Raw genomic sequence first — 20,916 nt, 5'->3', positions numbered from 1 at the left:
CAAAGTTTGAAAATCATGCCACCCCTCTCCAGCATGTTGCTAGAATAATTATAGGGGCTTTTTGCCTGCTTCTGGCTTTGGCCAGATCTGTCTTGTTGCTCAGAATCTCCACCTCCACATGCGTTAATAGAGGCAACTCCCTATTTATTCCTCTAAGATTGGATGGGTGGGTTTCATATTAAAAAGAAAAAAAAAGAAAGAAGGAAAGAAAAATTGGCTAGCTCTTCTGGAACATGCTGTAAGCAGCTGTGGTTTTTCCAAAGGGCAGGAATGCATTCATTCATTGTTCTCTTTCTCACTTCTCACAGAATAAAGCCCTTTTCCACCAATTCAGTCTTAAGGAGAACTGGCTCCAGCATAGAGGAACTGTGACTGAAACAGAGGAAAGTGAGTATGATTTTGTGAGGGTTTGGGGTGGGTGGAGCAGAGGTCAGTCACCCTCACTCTCCAGCAGTATGCATCGGCCTGCCCTTAGCATTTCCAACAGTCACACCCTGTGACAAGCACCTTAGGACCCCACAGGATGGTTTTTATTTTCTTGCTTTGAGTGTTACAGTTGTCTTGACCATACAGCAGTGTCCCAGGGACCAAGGACATTTTCAGTTTGAGAAGGAAGGAAAGGAGCCTGCAAAAGAGCTTCCCAACTTTCTTAGGGAGAGGCGCAAAATTGCCGGGAATTTTCCTTCTCCTCTTAGCTGCTTTCTCCCATAATCTGTCAGCCCACTGCCTGTGACTGACTAGAAAGTCCACTAAAGCCACTGTGCAGGACATTGGCGGAGTCATGCCCTGGGATTTAGAGAAGAAACTCTTGGTGAGCATAGCGAAGGAAAGGAAATGCACTGAAATCCCTGCGTGGCCAGGCTGTGCCGGGCAGTGCCGCATGTCCCGTGCACCCTGTGCCAGCGCTGCTCAGTGAGAGGGTCAGTGAGAGGGCTTGTGACCCACGCTGAAGGCAGCTGCTCGCTCAGCACCAGGGGAGACAGTCTTGCAGCCCCCAGAAGGTGCTTACACTCTATTCTGTGTTACTCTCTTGTGACAGAACAGGAAATGGTTTCCTCCCGTTTGCACCAAGGTTGAGTGAAGTGCAGAACCTGGGGAAACAGAATTGAAACATTCATGCTATAGTGACTGGGAGACTTTCTCTTTTAGCCCACTTCTCAGTATGTGCTGAAATTCTATGTGTGCACATTTAATATCTGCTCAGCTTCTCCAACACACAACAAAACGTCACATGGATGCTTCTTGTGCTATGTAGTGTTAGTATATAATGCTGCTGGTAATGGGGCATAAGAAGTATGGTCTATAACAAGTGGAAGCATAAAAAAAATTAGCTTACCTCCTAATTCCTTAGTTGCAGGCCCTCCATGCTTGTTTGTCTTACAATTTAATCGTAAAATTTCCCAAACTGAGTTTCAAAGAGCGTAAGTATTTCCAGACCCCCAGCCTCTTTTTGTTTCAGTTTATTAATAAGCAAGCTGTAAACTTCGCTCATATTTAGCAGTTTTGCAGGATTTTGTCTGGTTCAAAAATTTTATTTTTCTGTGAAAGCAAAAAGCTTTGTGTCTCTCACAAATCTGTTGACAACATATATAAAACAGCTATTTGTTAGATGCTATTGTTTTAGTGACCTACCCAATGGAACCCAAACCAAAATGTTGTCAGTGCCTTCTGGTGGCGTATTTACTTTGAGGTTTATGCACATAAACTCATAGTTGTTTGTTTTTTTTTTTTTTTTTTTTGCTTCATTTGCATTTCTGTGGAAACAATCCTGGGTTTATTTTTGTGGAGCCATTTAAATTGCTTATAAGATTTCTCTAGGAAATGCACCCTCCCCCTTTATTTTTTTTACAGAAAATGAGAAATAATATGCAATATGGTGGAAATAATTTGCAAAATGGTAGAGAAGAATACCTAAGTGTATTATCTTTTTGAAAGAAGCTAGTGTTTTATACATTCAGAGCTGGGATAAGAAGCAAATAATGTATCAATTATCTCCACTATTATTAAGCAATTTCTGCTATCAAATCATAAAGAAATTTTTTTCCAGGACCCTGATTCACCTTGATAGTGGTGATGTCCTAGTAATAATTATTTGCACTGCAGACAATAAAATGAAACTTAAAGGGCTACAAACCGGACTTCTGTTTGGAAACCATACTCATCACCATCTTGCTCAGGGACATCATTATTAACTGCTCAAGAAACCTGAGCACAAAAACCATGGCAAGCCGGCAGATTTTTTTTCATAAGCTTGTGAGAAGTCTAACAGCAAAATGCAGTATTCCCGATTGAGCCACTGTGTCCACAAGTGGAATGTCACATAAAAATTTATTAGTTAGGTACCTTAATATATTGCTTTGGGAAAGCTCAGTAATGCTGAAAGAAATTACACTTTGTGTACCACAAATGCTACTGTGCTGGGGTCAGGCCATCTCCACCATGAGCACACACTTGTATCACATGGGTCTCTCATTACAGTTTGGGAAGCCTAAGTCCTTTTACCAGGTCTTGATGACATCTGCATCTCACGTGTGTGCAAGCACACATTTATATATGTATGCCTTCAGGCGCTTAGGTGCAGACATAAATATGTAAATCTAGTTCTGTATGTTTCCTACTAAAGAGAATAGTAAGGTAGATGACTTCACTTGAAAAAAGTCTGTACCTGACTACAGTTATCTGTTTACTAACTCTTCTTTTGTTGTGTGCAGTTTTTTGCCATGTGTATATAACAGAGCACTCCTATGTAAGTGTGAAGGCAAAAGTTTCCAGTACAGCACATGAGATCCTGAAAGTTGTGGCAGAAAAGATCCAGCACGCAGAAGAGGATCTGGCTCTGGTGGCCGTCGCATTCTCTGGGGGTAAACGATTTTATGTCCTGGAATATTAATCTTTCCCTAGATCTCCTCTGAAAGGAGAGTCGACATTTTTATAGAGTGAATGTGTAGCTTGCCCCTTCTGGGTCCGCAGCTGGATGACCACAGTAACAATAAGAAGCCGCCTACCAGAGGTGTTTCCATGACAACGGTGGGGTACTGTTGGATACTGAATTTCCTCCCCAAGAACTGAATAAAGAGGCATGCCACTGTTTTGAAATATAAAGCTTTTCATATTTTATACTCTAGATAAGCCTTCTATTTTCATATTTAAATTAACTTGGGAAATTGCTAAAGGATGAAATTACTTTAGGAAGGAAAAAGAAAGACAGCCTAGTCATATTGCTGGCTGACAGTTTAATACTTAAAAAGACTCCCTGTTGAAGGAAATAAAACCCACACTAAGCTGAAAGCTCCCAGGCAATGTTCCTTCAGGTGGACGTGGGGAGTGAGGTCTGGTTATAGCTTTTCCTTCTGTTGGGCCTTATTTATCCTCAGAGAATGGTTTATTGTCTGTTTTGAATAAGATCACACAGATTACAAGCTCACACTATCGATCTACGTGACCTGAACAGACCCCTCCATTTTCACTGGGGCCGGTCAGATCTCGATGTTGCTGGCCCCCTATTTAGCTTACAGTCTTTATTTAATATCTCATTAACCCTGAGAAAAATAAAAAGAAAGTGACTTAGCATCAGTAGTTGAAAAATGGAAGTACTGTGTGAACTAATCAGCCAGAGATAGGGCCGGAGGGAGAGGGAGAGCAGATAACTGGCATTCCTGTTTACCCTTTGTTATCATCCTAGAGGAAAGAGAAGAATGTCAGAGTTTAACCTGGTGTTACAGCTTTGCTGTGACAGAATCTTCTATTGCTTTGTTACTCAGAAGTAGGTAAAATGGTCCTACAAGCTAGTGGATTACATATGCGAACCAATATAGCCTTCTGCCTGGGCCTAATGAGAGTCTCTCCTTCCCTCTCAAGGGGCCCTCATTGTGCATCCCATCATCAAAACATTATCTAGAGAAAAAGAGCAAAAGGGGGAGAAACATCTGGACTACATGAACTTTAATCGGAGAGTGGTCAAATTTTTGATAAAATATTTCAGGCATTCCAGATAGATGTGATAAATGTCTATTATGTTTCATTTTAAATGACCAAAAATATTAAATTATTCCAAACAGTATTGAGCTTCCCTCAAGACAGTACCATTACAGAAAGTAGTCACCAGGTCCCCATTCTGCAGGAGGAAGGACCCTGAAGGAACTTGGTAGCACCACTGAGACCATCTCCCTTGGGGGTGACTCACAGTCAACCCAGGGCCACACATGAATCTGGGAAGTAATGAGTAGCTCTTTGAATACTCAGTGTCTATTTGATGGCCATGAAATACCATTTTTACACTCTATTAAATTAGATTCATCAGGGAGGCCAGTGTCGTAATGTGTATAGACTCAGTGCTAATCTTCACTAGAAATATCAGCTTATCTCTTGAGTTATCCCACAGATGTGGAACGGTGCCATCATTTTCCATCAGTTAGTACTTTTGTCTGTTAAGAACCTTTCTGCCTGTAGCTTAATATTCTCCAAACAATAATGCTTTATGAAAAAGCAGGGGGGAAGAGTTTAATATATTCCTTACTCTAGTTCCCTGATTTTCAGTGAATAGTGTTTTATTTTTTTTTTCAGCGTTTATTTATTTATTTTTTGGGGGACAGAGAGAGACAGAGCATGAACGGGGGAGGGGCAGAAAGAGAGGGAGACACAGAATCGGAAACAGGCTCCAGGCTCCAAGCCATCAGCCCAGAGCCTGACGCGGGGCTCAAACTCACGGACCGTGAGATCGTGACCTGGCTGAAGTCGGACGTTTAACCGACTGCGCCACCCAGGCGCCCCAGTGAATAGTGTTTTAAATGCTACTTCAAAATGAAATGACAATGAGATCTACTCTTACTTTCTTTTGTCAAAAGAAGTTTAAAAACGTTGCAATGTTGTAGGTTTTGTGGATTTTTCTAAAAAGACTAGTGCTGTTATCCTCCTAGCTTTCAGGGTCATTTTGTACCTAGAGAAACGTATATGTATGTAGTAACAGAAATCTGCCTACCTAGTTATTCAGAGCTTAAAATTCTATGACCCTTAATCTTTTATAGTATGGTGACAAACCTGAAAATAAGAAAAAAAAATATTTCTCAGGAAATGGAAAAGTTACTATCAGAAAGCCATGGCATTTGACTCCGTAGCAAGTGCAGAATGGCTCTCATAAATCCAGATATAAGGTGGACATAGGAACACACAGGTTGTAAGAAACTGCAGCCGGAGGAAGAGGGAGACAGAAGAACTTGAGAGGCCAGCCAAGTGGGACCATTTACCACGCTCGTCAGCAGCCTGACATGAAAGTGCTATTGATCTTTATAATGCTGGGCCATAAAGAATATATTGGATTATCATTTGTGTACTCTGTATTAAGCAGAAATGTTCAAAACAAAATTTGGCCTTTGAACTGATTAAGTTATCTAGAAAAACGTATGTGGAATATTGCATTCCCCCACCGTGCTGGTAACGAAAAGGCTGACTTAGAAGCTGATTATGTTAAAGTGCACTGAACTCGAAGATTGGTTTAGTCAATTCCCATCTGTAATTTGTAGTTACGAGGAGGACTTTTTTCTATGAAGAAGGCTTTTGTGTTATAAGAGAGCTCCAGTGATGGTAGAAACATGACTGAAGGACAGGACCAGTTTGTAATAAGGGAAATATGAAAAATACTCCACTTTACTAGTAGTCAAGAAATACAAAATAAACTGAGAATCTAGTTTTGGTTTTAGCTGAATAGCCTACTTAACACCAGTAATGATCAGTGTTGATCAGTGTAAGAATTCAAAAGCCATTGGGCAGTTTGTATCAGAAACTTTATTTTTTCTTAAGTTTATTTATTTTGAGGTGGAGAGGGGCAGAGAGAGAGGGAGACAGAATCCCAAGCAGGCCCTGCGCTGTCAGTGCAGAGCCCAATGTGGGGCTCAAACGCAAGAACCATGAGATCATGATCTGAGCTAAAGTTGGACGTTTAACTGACTCAGCCACCCGAGCGCCCCTGTATCAGCAACTTTAAAAAATATTCATTCCCCTTTGATTTAGTAATTCCATTACTGGGAATCTATCTTTAAAAAATCATCTATAAGCAGCCAAAATTTATGCATAAGGATGTTGACTTCAGGAGTATATGACTGCTATAATAATAGATCCCATTTATCAAGCCCTTGTTATGTGCCACACCCTGTGCCAGTATTTACATATATCTTGCCATATAATTTATATAACAAAAATATTGAAAACTATTAAATTGGTCAACAATAGAGGAAAGATGAAATGATGGTATAATGGACTGTTATATACCAATTAAACATGACATACCTAAATATTTTTGACAAGTGGTTATAATAAGTGCTTATAGCAAAATCAGAATATAAAGACAGATATAGAATAATTATAAATGTATATGTGTGTATGTATCCATACTAATTTTGAACACATGTATAAATAATTGCAATTATATATGTGTGCGGGTATTGGTTATACACACTTACGTGAAGATCAGAACAAAAATAGACCCAAGTGTTATCAAAATAGCCTTTATATGGTTATCTCAGAGTGATGGGATTATGAGTGAATTTTACTTTTCTTCCCTAAACTGGTCTGTATTCTAAAGAATGACTAAAAATTATAAGAAGGAATGATAAGAGGTTTCCACTTTATGGATTGTGAGCAGTGACGTCCATGCTCCCATTGGTGCCATTGCACAGAATATGCAGAACTGAATTAAATCTATATTGTTTGCTTTTAAATATTTTTCTTTGGCAGTTTTCACTTTTTAGATATACTGTGTATGCCTACCACTGTTCTTGTGTGTCTAATCTCTCTCCCTCTTTTTTTAATAAAGAAAAACATGAACTTCAGCCAAATGACTTGGCCATCTCCAAATCCCTTGAAGCATCTGGTCGGATATATGTCTACCGGAAAGACCTGGCTGACACTTTGGTAAGGACTTTGAGCCTTTTACTTGAAACACAAGTGGCACACTGAAATCATATTTTTTTGTATGTTTGTAATACATGTTAGAAAAGTACATTGAACCACCCCCTCCCCTGGCCAACAATACACTTGTCAAATAACACTGCTTTTGCAAATCCAAGGCAAGTACAACTTCAGGAATCCTAAACCCTTCTGAAGTCAAACCCTGCTTCTCTCTGGGCCCCTGAAACAAGGGATATGAAAGAAGTGACCCTCCTCTTCAACAGAATCTTAGTTCTATTTCTTCTTTTTGGGTGGATATGTGGAGATTAGGCTGAGAAATGTACCCTGTGCAGATTTAAGGAGAAAGAGACTCCATATCCTTGTTTCAGTCCATTTGGTGCACTTTGAGTGTACCCTTCCCTGGAAGAAAAGGTAGATTATCAACCTTCCCCATGTAAGGTAGGCTCCTAACAATGGTACTTTGGATGTAGATAGGAGTAAGAATTTGAAGAAACGTAGAACCCACTCTGTAAGTTATTTTCATTTCAAACTTAAGCACATTTATGCCTAAGCAGATGATTTGTCATTATGTTCCTAAAACCCTCAGTGTTATGGTTGCTTTCTGCATGGTAGGATCAGGCCTCGGATCCATCACCCATAAAAGACAGGCTCTGCCAGATTGTGGTGGTATCATCTAGACTCTTGGTCTCAGTCTACTTCAAGGAGCCATCACTAAGCTGGTTCTTTCTAGCTGACTCCTGTTGTATGTATAATTGAGGAATGTATGCACCATACTGGTTAACCAAAACTGCTTATAATAGAAATATTTTATGTGAAATTACCTACAAGTATCAACCTACCATAATATTAATCATAGTCAGTTTTTGCACATAGTACCAGACAGGTGCTGAGTAATTTACATACAGTATCTCATGTAACATTGCCAATAATCCTGTGACATTCAGAGAGGCTGAGTAACTTACTCTCACTTCCTACAGCCAAGGAAGGGAAACTGCTAGGACTCCAGTTATATTTGGCTCTGAAGCTATTACACATGCCTTTCCTTTGTAGGTGGTGAGGGAGCAAAGGAAAGGAAAACTTTTGTCTTACTAGGGTCTTTCCACTTCTGAGTGTCCTTCAGCAGGTCGCAGGTCCTGTGTCTGTACATGATGTAATTCTGTCAATGAACTGTGACAAACACAATGCTGCACAGCATCCTTGAGTAGATAATGAGATTGGCTTGACTTTAGTCCTCACTGTAAAGGAGGACCATCTACCCTGCGGCTGCTGTGGAGCTCCTGGTGATGAAAGAGACCTACACTCTGTCTCCCATGCCCTTCTTCCTCGTGCTCCCCGTAGACTTGGCTGCAGTTCCCTGCCATGCACACCTAGAGCTGTCTCCCACCATGGACCAGAGCCAGCTTCAGAAGAGTGGGAGGCAGGCCTGAGCAATGTCTTAGTGGAATAAGTAGGTGCTCACTCTGAAGTATGTTCCGAGATGAGCCAGGTGCCATCTTGCCCTCAAATGTTTCCCGCCACCACCTCTGTGCACCACCTAAAATTGCCCTGTCGGAACCCCAGCTTTCAGCATTTTATCCCCAAAAGAGTTCAGTTGAAACGGAATATGATAAGGGTTGGATAACATGTGGAGCCACTAGCATGCACTATATTTACATATTGATTAATTTTCTTGGAGAGCAGGAGTTAGAGCCCTGAATGTGAGTGGGATAGAGAAATAGACAGTGTTTCTTGGAGAGGGCTGTGGACAGCCTTGGGCAACCAGAGGGCAGTACCAGGGTGAGGGATGCATTTAGAGAGAAAGGAGGAGGAATAAAAAGCCAAATCTCCAAATTAGTATGCCGAGATTTATGTTATTTCCCAGCTCTTGGCTCTCCCTGTGAAGGCCTACAGTGTAGCATGGCATCTGGCTGATTCCAGACTAATCAGGCCCTGAGAAAGGTGGGCTTCCCTCTCTCAGCACCTCAGTATTTGCATGCATTTTCTCAGTCCGCCCTCATCAAGTACCACGCTGTGTCCCGCTCTGGCCTACGGGCACAATTTGAACCTTGACCTACTATGAAGAGAATCACATCTGTGGAAAAGCTCTCTGAAAGTCGTTTGTCATTTGGTTTTTTTTCAAATTAGGAAACCTTTTCATAACAGTAAACCTTGTAAAATGCCAATAATTTTGTAGTTTTTAAATAGGAATTAATGTTTATAATCTGAATTCCCTTCGTCCTGACATGTCCTTAAATTTTGCAAAGTCCCATTCTTTTTTTTCCCAAGTCATTAACAATTTTAACATCATTAGCTATTCAAATTGTGTGTTTTTTTTAAGTAAACTCTAACCCCAACATGGGGCTCAAACTCACGACCCTGATGAGATCACATGTCCTACTGACTGAGCCGGCCAAGATGCCCCTGGAGAATTTACATTTTAATTAGAAAATATCAAATATTTTGAAAAGATGCCAAATAACTTTTAATAAATTTAACAGTGTCCAAAGATTTAAAGTTGTGGTGGCATTTAATAATTTCATGGCAGATTTTAAGGAAACAGTATTACCAGACTCATACCTATTTGTGTAGGGAAAGCAACAGATCCTTAAAATAATCATCTACCATGGGGTGTAAATGAAGTAACATTTATTTTTTTATTTCTTGTTTAAATTTGTATCGCTTTCCACAGGCATTTTAATAAAACTTGTAAATGTGTGTCTGGGATGAGGCTTGTTAAACATATTTCCTGTAAAAGCCATGTCTGTCTTTATTGAAGTGCACCATGACATTTCTTTTGTTTGTTTTTATACTAACCTGCTGGCACATTAATTCTTACCAGAAGCCAAAGTGATTTCAGGGCTTTCGCTTTCATTATGCTGTCTGCTGGGGCAGTGTTTTATAATCAGATTTGTAGATGCGCACGCATGTGCGTGTGTGTGCGTGTGTGTGTATGTGTGTGTGTCAGTGGGGAGGGGCAGGCTAACTCAGTGAAGTATCCTTGATCACATTCTACCGTTTCCAAGGCTGTTTCCCAATTTGGTTGCATCTTACCAAAGATGAACAGACTAGGGAAAATATTAAGTGTACCCAGACAAGATGCCTTTCCTAATCTGGGTTTCTAGTGCCTTTCTGTGGCCAGCCAGTTCAGTGCCAAACATTTGGGAATTGCTGAGGGTCCTTTTGCTTCTGTCTGTTGGTTTAGAACCCATTTGCAGAAAATGAGGAATCACAGCAAAGGTCGATGAGGATTTTGGGAATGAACACTTGGGATCTTGCTCTGGAATTAATGAATTTTGATTGGAGTCTCTTCAATTCAATCCACGAGGTAAGTGAGTAGTGAAAAGATAAAATAAATGGTAGTTTTATTTCACTGTGAATTCTTCTTCGGGGAATATTTGTGTGTGGCTAAGTTTTAAGAAGATCCATCATCTGGTGATGCAGTTATGCTTAGGATACCATAGCCCAGAGATATTTGGGGACTTTAAATATATTGAAAGACTGACAGAAACCTAGGAAAATCAGAATACATGATCGTGCTTTATTTGTTCCTTATATAACCATACATGTACTGTAGTATAAATATGCTATGTTTTTATATGTATGGATATATATGTATTTGCATGTTTATGAAGCTCTAGGGGGGTTGAAGAGCCATTTTACATTTGATGACTTTAATACTGATCCTTTTATTTTTTCTGTAAAGTTGACTGTATGTATACAAGAACCATATTTATGCACTTACCTACATACACATACAGCCATTCTTTTGCTCAAAAACATTCTATAAATTTAGATTATGCTACAGGACATAAAGTACTTTCTTGAAAACTTTGAGATATATTTCAAATTTTTATGTTCATCAACCCTCCCTTTAAAAGACAGCTTAAACATTTATAAAATAGTAGGGGCAAAATGCTACTGACAATTAAGGAATAAATGTAGCCAGTGGAAAAGGCTCACAGGAATCAAGAGATGAAAAATGAGACAGCCCTCTGCAACCATATGTTGCATTTGCTTTGCCATGTAGTAAAATGTTCCATTACAAAACAGCCTTTCCTTCTGAGGAAACTAGCGCAACTTGAGGACTTGAGCTTCACTTTCATTTTGGAATGTCTTTTAAATGTCTTCATATTTTCTCGTTAAAAACAATTCCAACATTATTGTAATCTAAATTTTATTTTGCGCGCGCGAGAGAGAGAGAACGTGCACCTGTGCACGCACGTGAGCAGGGGAGGGGCAGAGAGAGAGAGAGGGAGACAGAGAATCAATCTCAAGCAGGCTCCACACGTCAGTGCAGAGCCTGATGCAGGGCTCGAACCCACAAACTGTGAGACCATAACCTGAGCCAAAATCAAGAGTCAGGCACTTAACTGATTGAGCCACCAGGTGCCCCTATAATTTAAGTTTGAGCAAGTAGTGAACTCATTCAAGCTAAATGATTTGTGCCTTTGGAAATGTTAATAGAATAGGACATGTCCCTGCTTGTACTGCTTACTCAGTGTGAGAACTGGCGTTACTTCTGCAAAACACACAGTGCAGACGCACCCCTGTTCCTCTCTGCATCCCTGTACCTTTCCCTGCAGGGAAATCTCCCTGTTCCTCTGCACATGGTCAGTCTCTATAAATAGTTGCTGGTTTTACTCAATTTTGTAAATTTTGGACGTTGCCGTAATCTTATCATTCTCTTTCTGTTTATGATTTTACTATATCTTATATCCGTGGTTCTCAAAGAGTGGGTACCCAGACCAACATCATCAGCCCCACCTGGGAACTTGTTATAAATGCAGGGTTTTGGCCCTACCACAGACATACTGAATCAGAAAATTTAGAGGATGGGCCCAACCATCTGCTTTAACAGACCTCTAGGTGTCTGATTCACACTAAAATTTGAGAACCTTGTCAGAAGACTCTACCTGTGAGAATTTAATGTGCATCTTAACAAATACTAGTGGCAAACATTTCCCTTGTTTTTGCCGATAGAGCAAGTTCAGGAAGTTTGGATTTGATTCAGCCTATGATTTAAACTTTAGAACTTACTAGATTTTCATGTAAAAAGGCATCATCTGCACATTCTAAAAATAACATTTATGGGCAGATTCCAGGTGAACATTTTTTAATAAGATCTCTCTAAAACTACGTTGTTGATCTCTCTAAAACTCCGTTGTTTCAAATTGAATATATTGTTATTGTTCTCAAGACCTGTGATGCTGTGCGAGCTGCTACCTGAAGTAGCTCTGAAAAATGAACTAACTTTTGTATCAACTTGTGTTTATGCTAAAAATAAATGCTGGTACAAATCTGTCTTTCAGCAAGAGCTGATCTACTTCACGTTCAGCCGACAAGGAAGCGGGGAGCACACCGTGAACCTCAGCCTTCTGCTTCAGAGATGCAATGAAGTCCAGCTGTGGGTGGCCACGGAAATTCTGCTCTGCGGCCAGCTGGGCAAGCGAGTGCAGCTGGTGAAGAAATTCATCAAAATCGCTGCGCAGTGAGTTCTGGCGCTGAAAAGCATAATTCCTCTCGTCTCCTTGAGAGAGTACATTTTTTTCCTTGTGATGATAAGAAGGGTTAGGAGGTAAACGTATAATACTGAGTTAAGTGACCAAATGATGGAAAAGGTCTCTTCTTGAATATTTATGTCTTTGCATTTGAAGTATTCCTGCTGTACAGTGTCAAAACACCGGCCTAAAGCAGTCTGCTCTGTGCTGCAGGATGATTAAGCAGGCAGCGCAGCGCCCACATGCTCCATCCTGGGGCAACGGGGAAGGTGTTGTGAGCAGGGAGAATCATTGCAAATGAGGTGCATTTGAGGATTCTGCTCTTGACTGCTTGATGCCCACGGTGTGAACTTGGAGAACTCTTTAGCAGGCCCTGCACTGGTCAGTCCCAGCTGACCTCTGAGCCACACCCCCTGGGTGCAGCCACTGTGAATGGCTGTCTATCCCATACACACCATCCTCCAAACCTGGACATGTGTTGTTGGCTCAGCCAGAATGACCCCTTCCACCCTACAAATGGCTGCCATTCCTAAGACCTAGGTCAAATGTTGCTTCCTTCCTGAAGTCATCCCTGACTTTCAAATGCAGGATCAGCCATTCCCTATCCCACTCTCCCTCACACACATGCTTTTTCGCGTTTAGCTTCTTTATTATATTTTTTAACTTCTGTGTTTAGGTAGAATCCCTTCACTTGGCTGGGTTAGCCTCCAGAGGGCAGGGACCATTGCTAAGCAAACATTGTACCTGAGATGTCTGGTGCAGAGCTTGGTAAATAGCAGTGACTCAGTAAAGGTTAGTTGAATGACATTTGAGTAACTTGCTGGGAGCATCTCTTCAAATACCAGGTTCGTATCTTGAGACTGCTCTTGAGGCAGCTTCCAACAGAAGTAGGCAGCATGAATCAGAATCTTGCCCAGTTCCCTCTGCCTCCCATCTTCTTTCTCCTTTGTCTCCCAAAATAGTTTTTACATCACACCGTTTTGGAGTATATGTCCATGTAATGCATTCGGGAACTATATATTGATCATTCATTACATGTGCAGGTCCATGCTGCACTGACCCTGTGCACAATCCCTGGCTTCGAGGAGTCTGCAATGTGCTGGAAAGGATGCTTTGATGATTAAAATGGCGAATGTGCAGAAGAGAAGGGGGGGTGCCCTGTTCCAAGATCAAGTTCTGTTGGGGGCCTTAGAGGAAGGGAAGCTCTTAGGCCAACAACATGGAAAAGGAGGATTGGAAAAACATTCATGAAGAAAGTAGCATTCAAGTCTGTATTTGAAATCTGGGTGAACTGGACAGATAAGATTCCAATAGTTCACACTCTCCATGGAGGTGAACCTCACTGGAAGAGGGTGTTAGAGGGGCTCACTGGAGGCAGACCACATATGGTCAAGGAAAGGAACCTCATCCACTTTGGCCAGAGTGGAGGGGTATTTGTAAGAAAGGTGTGGGAGAGCAGGAGGTTGATCTGCAAAGGAAGATAAAACCAAATTGTGAAGGATGTTGAATTTCAGGTCAAAGAGTTTGGACTGAATTGAGAAGACAGGGATTCATTACCAAGTGTCTGTGCAAGAGACCCATAGGAGCAGAGCTGTCCCCCAGGAAGGTTGATCTGGAAGTAGCACATAGACTGAACTGTAGGCAAAGAGACCCCACAGGCATGATATTTTGTTTACCTAGCAAGAGATGATGGAAGTACCTAACCTGGTGTTTGGTGTTACTGAGAATGGGAGGAGAGAGAAATAACAGAGACGCCTACATCTTGGATGGTTTTTATGGTGAATGTTCCTTTTTTTGATTTGGCCAGTGCATTCCAAACAGCCTGTGCAATTCATAAAGGTGAGGCTCTTTTGGATCAAAAGCTTTCTTATAAATGCCAGTTACTTGGAGAAACGGGATGTTAATGTCCCAAGGAGTAAAATGACACCACACAGCTTAGTTCCAGTATAAGATTATATCTATCCTCAGGGAAATGAAATATATTCACATCTTCTCCTTATGGCCCCATGCTCTTGAATTATTTACTGTACTGGTCTCTCTGTCCCCAGCCCATGGAATAGAATGCCAACAGAAACATAAAGTTAAATTCCTCATAATCACACTAGTAGGAATAACCAAGGGAAAACAGTAATTTCCATGATCATGAAGTGTCTCCCCTGCCTAAGGCATCTATTTGCATATTCATGTTTCCCTTCCTTCTCACCAACCCCATCCCCCACCTCTGTGGTTTGAGTGGAGTTTATTTCCTCACACAGACAAAGGAATGTTTGCTAAACTGGAATGTTTCAGTGTCAGTCTGTTCTTATCATGGAATGAATGAACCTGGGTAACAAAGCATTCCAGACTGGATTGGTATCCAACGTTGGTACTGTATCAATTTGTCTTCTAGAGAAATCTTTTTTTTCTACTTACAGGTTCAGACATTAGTTATATGTGCTTTTTTTAAAATTATTATTGTAAGGATGACTTAAAAAGAAGACAATTGTTTATGGGAGCTAAAGATAAAAAGATGAGAATTCTATCTAAGATTGCAGATAGATAAATGGTGTTGAATAAAATGAGGAATAATAAACCTTTTTATAATGAATAACGATAAAACCATTTCCCCCAAGAGTCTTGTTTTCAACTCCAGAAAGTGCTGTGTGAAAAGCTGCCTGTCTACAAGGCTTTCCGGTGACGGGCAGAATATAAAAATGAAATACGTACATACTCAAGCCATAAGGAACTTAATGTCTAGTGAGGAATCACAGAACCGTGGAGCCTGGGAATGTGAGAGGACCTGGGAGTAAGCAAGAGCCTCCAGCTGACGTGCTGTGATGTAGGGGCTGGAGAGTTCTTGCTGACCACAGGAGCCTCTCACCTCAAATCATCACTTCAAGAGATGAGCTGACTGAAAAAGAAGGGGGTATGCCTGGCTAACTCAGTTGATAGAGCATACTCTTGATCTCTTGATCTCAGGGTTGTAAGTTTGAGCCCCACATTGGATGTAGAGATTACTTAAATCTTTAAAAAGCAAGAGAGAGGAATGGAGCTGACTCAAGTCTGTCTTGGCTGGTGTGAACTTTCCAGGGGTGTGATGAAACAGAAAGGGTAGACTGAGGGAAGTGGATGACAGAAGGGAAGCAGAGTCAAAGTATTGATGCCTTTAGTCACCAATGATTTACAAAAACAGGTGGATTTCTAAATCATTGACCAGAAGGTATCTTTATTTGTTTATCATGGAATATACCAAATAGCGTTCACCCAGGAGAATGGTGGCAGAAACCAGATGAAGTGACCAATCAGACTGAGTCTTGAGTCCTCTTGCCTCCCCTCTAACTGCAGGCACTGGGCCCATGGAGACCCAGCAGTGGGGGGTCCTGCAGGACTGTGTCCACCCCACATATTCTGGACCCTAGGTATGGAGACAGCAGCACCTTTCCAGGTTCCACAATTAATGGGGATAGAACTTCGAAATGCTCCCCGATTGACCTTCTCTGCCCTGGAGCCCAGGCACAGCTATATTGGGCAGTATCTAGCCCATGGGGCTGGGACTAGGAGCAGGCCACTTAGGGAGGACCTGCCAGGGCACAGGCAGCTGTGTATGTGCCCCACATACACAACCCCATGGGGGTCCTGCCACAACCCCAAGCATTCTTCTGGTTCTAAACTAGATACTTTTATACCCAGTCTGTGTCACTGGAAAGCAGTACAGTTTCTGGGGACAGTTTTTACCAGAACCTTTAAGTTCAAGGATAGCTTTTGACCACTCATGTAATGACTGGAGGTCTAACTTAATTAAAAGAACGATAGGTGGGTGATGGGTATTGAGGAGGGCACCTTTTGGGATGAGCACTGGGTGTTGTATGGAAACCAATTTGACAATAAATTTCATATATTGAAAAAAAAAAAAAAAGAATGATAGATAGGGGCACCTGGGAGGCTCAGTTGGTTAAGCATCCAACTCTTGATTTCAGTGAGGTCATGAAATCAAGCCCTGCATCAGGCTCAACACAGAACTTGGAGCCTGCTTGGGATTCTCTCTCCCCTCTCTCTCCACCCTTCTCCTGCCTGTGCACATGCTCTCTCTCTCTCTCAAAACAAAAACAACAACAGCAACAACAACAACAACAAAAAACCTATAAATACAGTTGAAAATTTTATACACAGGGATACTCATTGTTGCATTCTGTATTGAATTGAGAATAACTTAAATGTCAATAATAGGGCAATAAGTAAACACATCATGAAATATATTTTTGATGAAGTTATAGAACCATTGATGATAGGGAAGAATTCATAATATATACTGTATCAGAGTATAATTGAAGAAGCCGGATACAGAGTTATATATACACTGTTCCCAAGTTCCATCTAAGATATTGGTGAAGATGTGATGGGAGAGACAGCATCTGGTACAAGCTAAGTTATACACCAGGTAGTTTTTATGCACTGGCTCACTGTTGAGCATTTTCATATTTCTTCATATTTATCAAATCAGAGTGATTTCTTAATTTTAAAAACTAGTCTCAGAGAAGTGTTTTTTTAATGCACCCCAGAAAAAGGAGTGTCCGCAACTCACAGGCTGTCCTGGCTGAACTGGGAGACCAAGCCCCCTCTGGGGGTTTTGAGAGTTAGTGGAATTTTAACCAATTAGGTTGAAGGGCATGACTGACGTTATGCAGAACAGATAAGCTTACAGAGTGAATGGAGCTCAATGTGATTTTATTTTGTGTTTTTTTCCTCCTTTTTTTTCTCTAAATGAGAAATGTGGGACAGTATCCCTCATGATACATGCCATGTTTTATATAGATATGTAATACAGTAGCTATTTTGTTGATAGCAAGGAAAATGCATCTGAATGTCAAGAGAGGGGAAGCTTGGACCACTGAGGTGGGAGGGGCTTGTCTGTCAAAACATAAAGACAGCATCCTGATTAAAGAGATGGGCAAGAGAGCTGTTATAATGAGAGTTTGCTATATATAAAGAAACACGAATTCATGAGTTTTCAGTTGAAATTTTAAATGCGTCATCCAAAATAGATATTTTAAAAGGAGGAATCTTTTGAGGCATCTAGGGGGTGTCAGGAGCACAGATCTTTCCCTAGAGGTAAGGATAAGCCCAAGCATTTGGAATCTGTCCCCTGTGTTAGGAACAGTGGAGGGGATAACACTCCCCATCCATAGGGGCGGTCAATGTGTGTTGGCCATGGGGCAGAGTTCAGCCCTGCCCTGGACATTGAACTCTGTGGCCTAGGACAGTCTTTTGGGCTTTATCTTTTGTGGCCTTCTGGCAAAAGCACGTTGCTCCAAGTACCTTGTACTTTCTTTTATTCCGTAGCTGCAAAGCCCAGAGAAACCTGAATTCTTTCTTTGCTATTGTGATGGGTCTCAACACTGCTTCTGTGAGTCGGCTGTCGCAGACCTGGGAGGTGAGCCTCGGGGGCCCACATGAAAGGGGGAAGTGGGATAGGGACAAATAAAACTGAAGGGGAAACATGCCAACAAAAGGCCTTTATTTAAAATACATTGACTTAAATGGTTTAAATGAGGTTAAGTACCACTCAAAAAAAATGTTAAAAATGAATGTGTCAAGTAGAACTATTTTGATCACATGGTCTTCAGGATGGTTCTATTATATATATAATAGAACATAAATTGTACACACATGCATATTTGTTTTCTGCCCTGCTGCCATGATAGTGTGGTTACAGTCCCATGCTAGTCCTTTCGAAGTGATGACATACGTCCAGAGCAGATTTGTTGAGATGCTAATGAATTTAAGCGTCTGGTCCTTTCTCTTGCATTGCCCCTGGCATTGTGTTCAGTGGAGAATGTGTATCTTTGTAAAATTTGCAGACATAAAGTAATTTTGTATTCTTTTTTCCAGAGAGGGGCCCGCAAAGTAGTATGTTTCAGGCTTCACAAGTCAGGGCTCTGCCTCTGTCAGTGTTGCGTGATAATGGCCATTCCGGTTCTAAGGTGGAGAGGCCCACTCAAGTTAGTCCAAGTTCTGAACCGCAGACTATAATGGGCCTATGAGAAAAGAACTGAAACTGAGATGCCCCTAAATGTGTCTAGGCACGGATACAGGGTTCTCAGCCTCTCCCCGGGCCCCATCACCTTATTTTTGGACTTTTGTTTCTTTCTCTGCCTCTCTGTTCCCTGCTGACTGGCTACCGCACTGCATGCACCTTTTCTCTCCCTCATCTTTTTCTCTTTAACCATTCAGGCTTCTTTCTCCCTTATGACCCTGAGCTCCATGTGACTCCTGTGGTCTCAGTTTCTCTCCAGCCCTCTCTGATTCAGCTCCTGTCACTACTCCATTCTGATGGTCCCCTGATTCAAACTCCTACAACCGAGGCCAGCTAGCTTTTTCTTACGTTAGATCTCAACTCAGAGCTCTGAATAACGGGGATTCACTGTCTTTGCTTCAGGGGCCATACTTCATTGGAATGCATGGTGGTGACCTGAGGGTCAGGGTCACCGCCCCTTAAAGGAGTGCAAAAGAAAAGAAACGAAAGGCCTGCCTTCCCTGGTTAAGCAAACACGACCTGCACACACATTGTGAGATGAAAGGAGATGGCCAACAAAGGCCACAGTCAATCAGAGCAGGAGGGAAAAGGCCAGCAAGGGTCAGAAGAAAGTGGAATTTGAATTAAACCTGGAAAGAAGCTTTGATTTGCAGAAATTGAGAGGAGAAATAATTAAGTTCCAACAGCATGCGTTTCATGCACATGTTGACTGCCTACCATGTACAGGGCACTCATCAGTGCCGTGGCTGGTAGATAATGGGCCGGGCAAATGAGAAGGTCTTGGACCGGCTCCACTTGGACCACAGAAGGGCAAGTGGGGACTCACAGCAAACCACGCAGCTAGAAAGGGGCAGAGTCGGAATTCAAATTCAGACTAACTGACTACTAAGTCAGTATGGAAGGTATCCAGTATTTCCCTTAATCGTGTCAGAGCTAGGCTGGAAAATCCCAGGTGCTTCTTGCTTGGGCCCAAATTTTTATTTGGGAGGATGGCATATGTTTCTACCCTCTATGATGTTGACGTGGTTGCTCTTCACTCTTCAGTAGTTCCTTCCCACTGACGTGCAGGCTTCATCACTTAGGGTTTTTATGGCCTTTCACCATTTAGCCCTCTGCTGTGAAACACAGTTCTATCATTTAGACAAAAAATGTCAGCCAATATTATTTCCCACTCAGCAAGACTCTATAAGAAGACCAGAGCATTCGCCGAAGGTGGGATATGGAGCTGAAATTCAAGTTTGTATTAAAAAATCACCCGTGTGTGGAATGTGTGACCAGCTAGATTCCTGAGTCGTGTAGCTGTGCATTATTTTAAACTGTCTTGAGCAACATTCCCAAGGAATGTCACATTAAGGAATGATGAAGATTGCCTAGTGAGAAGCAAGTGGCGTAGAATCAAATGATAGAGGTATTTATGCTCAGAAATGGGACACATGCCAGCACAGCTTAGGAAAAGTTCCCCCTGGTGCCTCTGAAAATAACTGACTTCTTTGACCTTTTCCTTTTTGTATTTTGTTTGTTTGATTTTAGAAAATCCCTGGGAAGTTTAAGAAACTTTTCTCTGAACTCGAAAGTTTAACAGTAAGTAGCAAGCCAAAGGGGACTTACTCTTCAAATTAATGGATCGTAACAAATTTCCTTCTAGATTGTAATGGCCAGCACGTTGTCCAGTAGCTTATCCTACATCACTTGTGTATGAAAATGTAGCTTTGCTTCTTAAGGAATGAAGGAATGGACAGTTAATGCCTCTTCCTCTCCATGGAAAAAGGTAGTGAGAGAGAATGGTCCTTTTGACCTCATTTGGACAATGAAGATTTTTAAGTACCTAGTCCATTTCAAAGCTTACAGAATCAACTGGTATAAATGGAGTGTGCGGTCAGTGTCTTATGCATTACTGTTTTCTCCTTTTTCTCCTTTCTACCATTTCTTAGATTTAGGGGTTTTTTTTTTTTAATGTTTCTTTTCAGAACACAATAAAACAATGTGCTCTTACTTTCTGTGCATTGTCTGTGCATTATAAGGGAGGTGTTTCTTTGCAGTGTACCTAACAAAAGACTTTGGGGTTACCTCATGATAGAAATTATGCAGAGGAAACTGTACTTAAGAAACCTATTTGAGGAAAATAATAGGGCAATCAAAAGGTGCCTCTCTTTTGCAGTCATTTCCCATTATTGTAAACCAATAAGTTGACTTTCTTTCATTGCCTACATTTCTTGCCCTAATTTAGTGAGTTTATTCTCCTAGGAAACCTTTATCTACTTTGTTCTGAGGAAGAACCTCTCAATATCTAAATCATGTTCAAATTGTATAGCAAAAGTGGATTTAGAATTGTTTCTGTAGCACATTGATTTTTCTTTCTCTTTGTCATCTGCTTGGTTTGGCAGGATCCTTCCCTGAATCACAAAGCCTACAGAGATGCTTTCAAAAAGATGAAACCACCCAAAATCCCATTCATGCCCCTGTTGCTTAAAGGTAACAATTTTGTTTTATGTTGTGCAATTCCATCTTCAGAAATGTGTCATT

General features: G+C 41.3%; 1 protein-coding gene across 1 annotated transcript in view; it reads left to right on the top strand.

The window, feature by feature from the left end:
• The window catches only part of RAPGEF5 (Rap guanine nucleotide exchange factor 5), a 227,518-nt gene that overhangs the window by 187,806 nt on the left and 18,796 nt on the right, over positions 1-20,916 (top strand). The window contains 8 exon segments of the mRNA XM_030308087.1: positions 309-387; positions 2,712-2,861; positions 6,809-6,906; positions 10,085-10,207; positions 12,192-12,370; positions 17,700-17,790; positions 19,924-19,974; positions 20,778-20,865. Coding sequence (XP_030163947.1) covers positions 309-387; positions 2,712-2,861; positions 6,809-6,906; positions 10,085-10,207; positions 12,192-12,370; positions 17,700-17,790; positions 19,924-19,974; positions 20,778-20,865 — 859 coding nt within the window.

Source organism: Lynx canadensis, chromosome A2, assembly GCF_007474595.2.
Source record: "Lynx canadensis isolate LIC74 chromosome A2, mLynCan4.pri.v2, whole genome shotgun sequence".
Lineage (NCBI taxonomy): Eukaryota > Metazoa > Chordata > Mammalia > Carnivora > Felidae > Lynx > Lynx canadensis.
The sequence above is the reverse complement of the archived record's forward strand: the minus strand, read 5'-3'. Positions and strand labels throughout refer to the sequence as shown.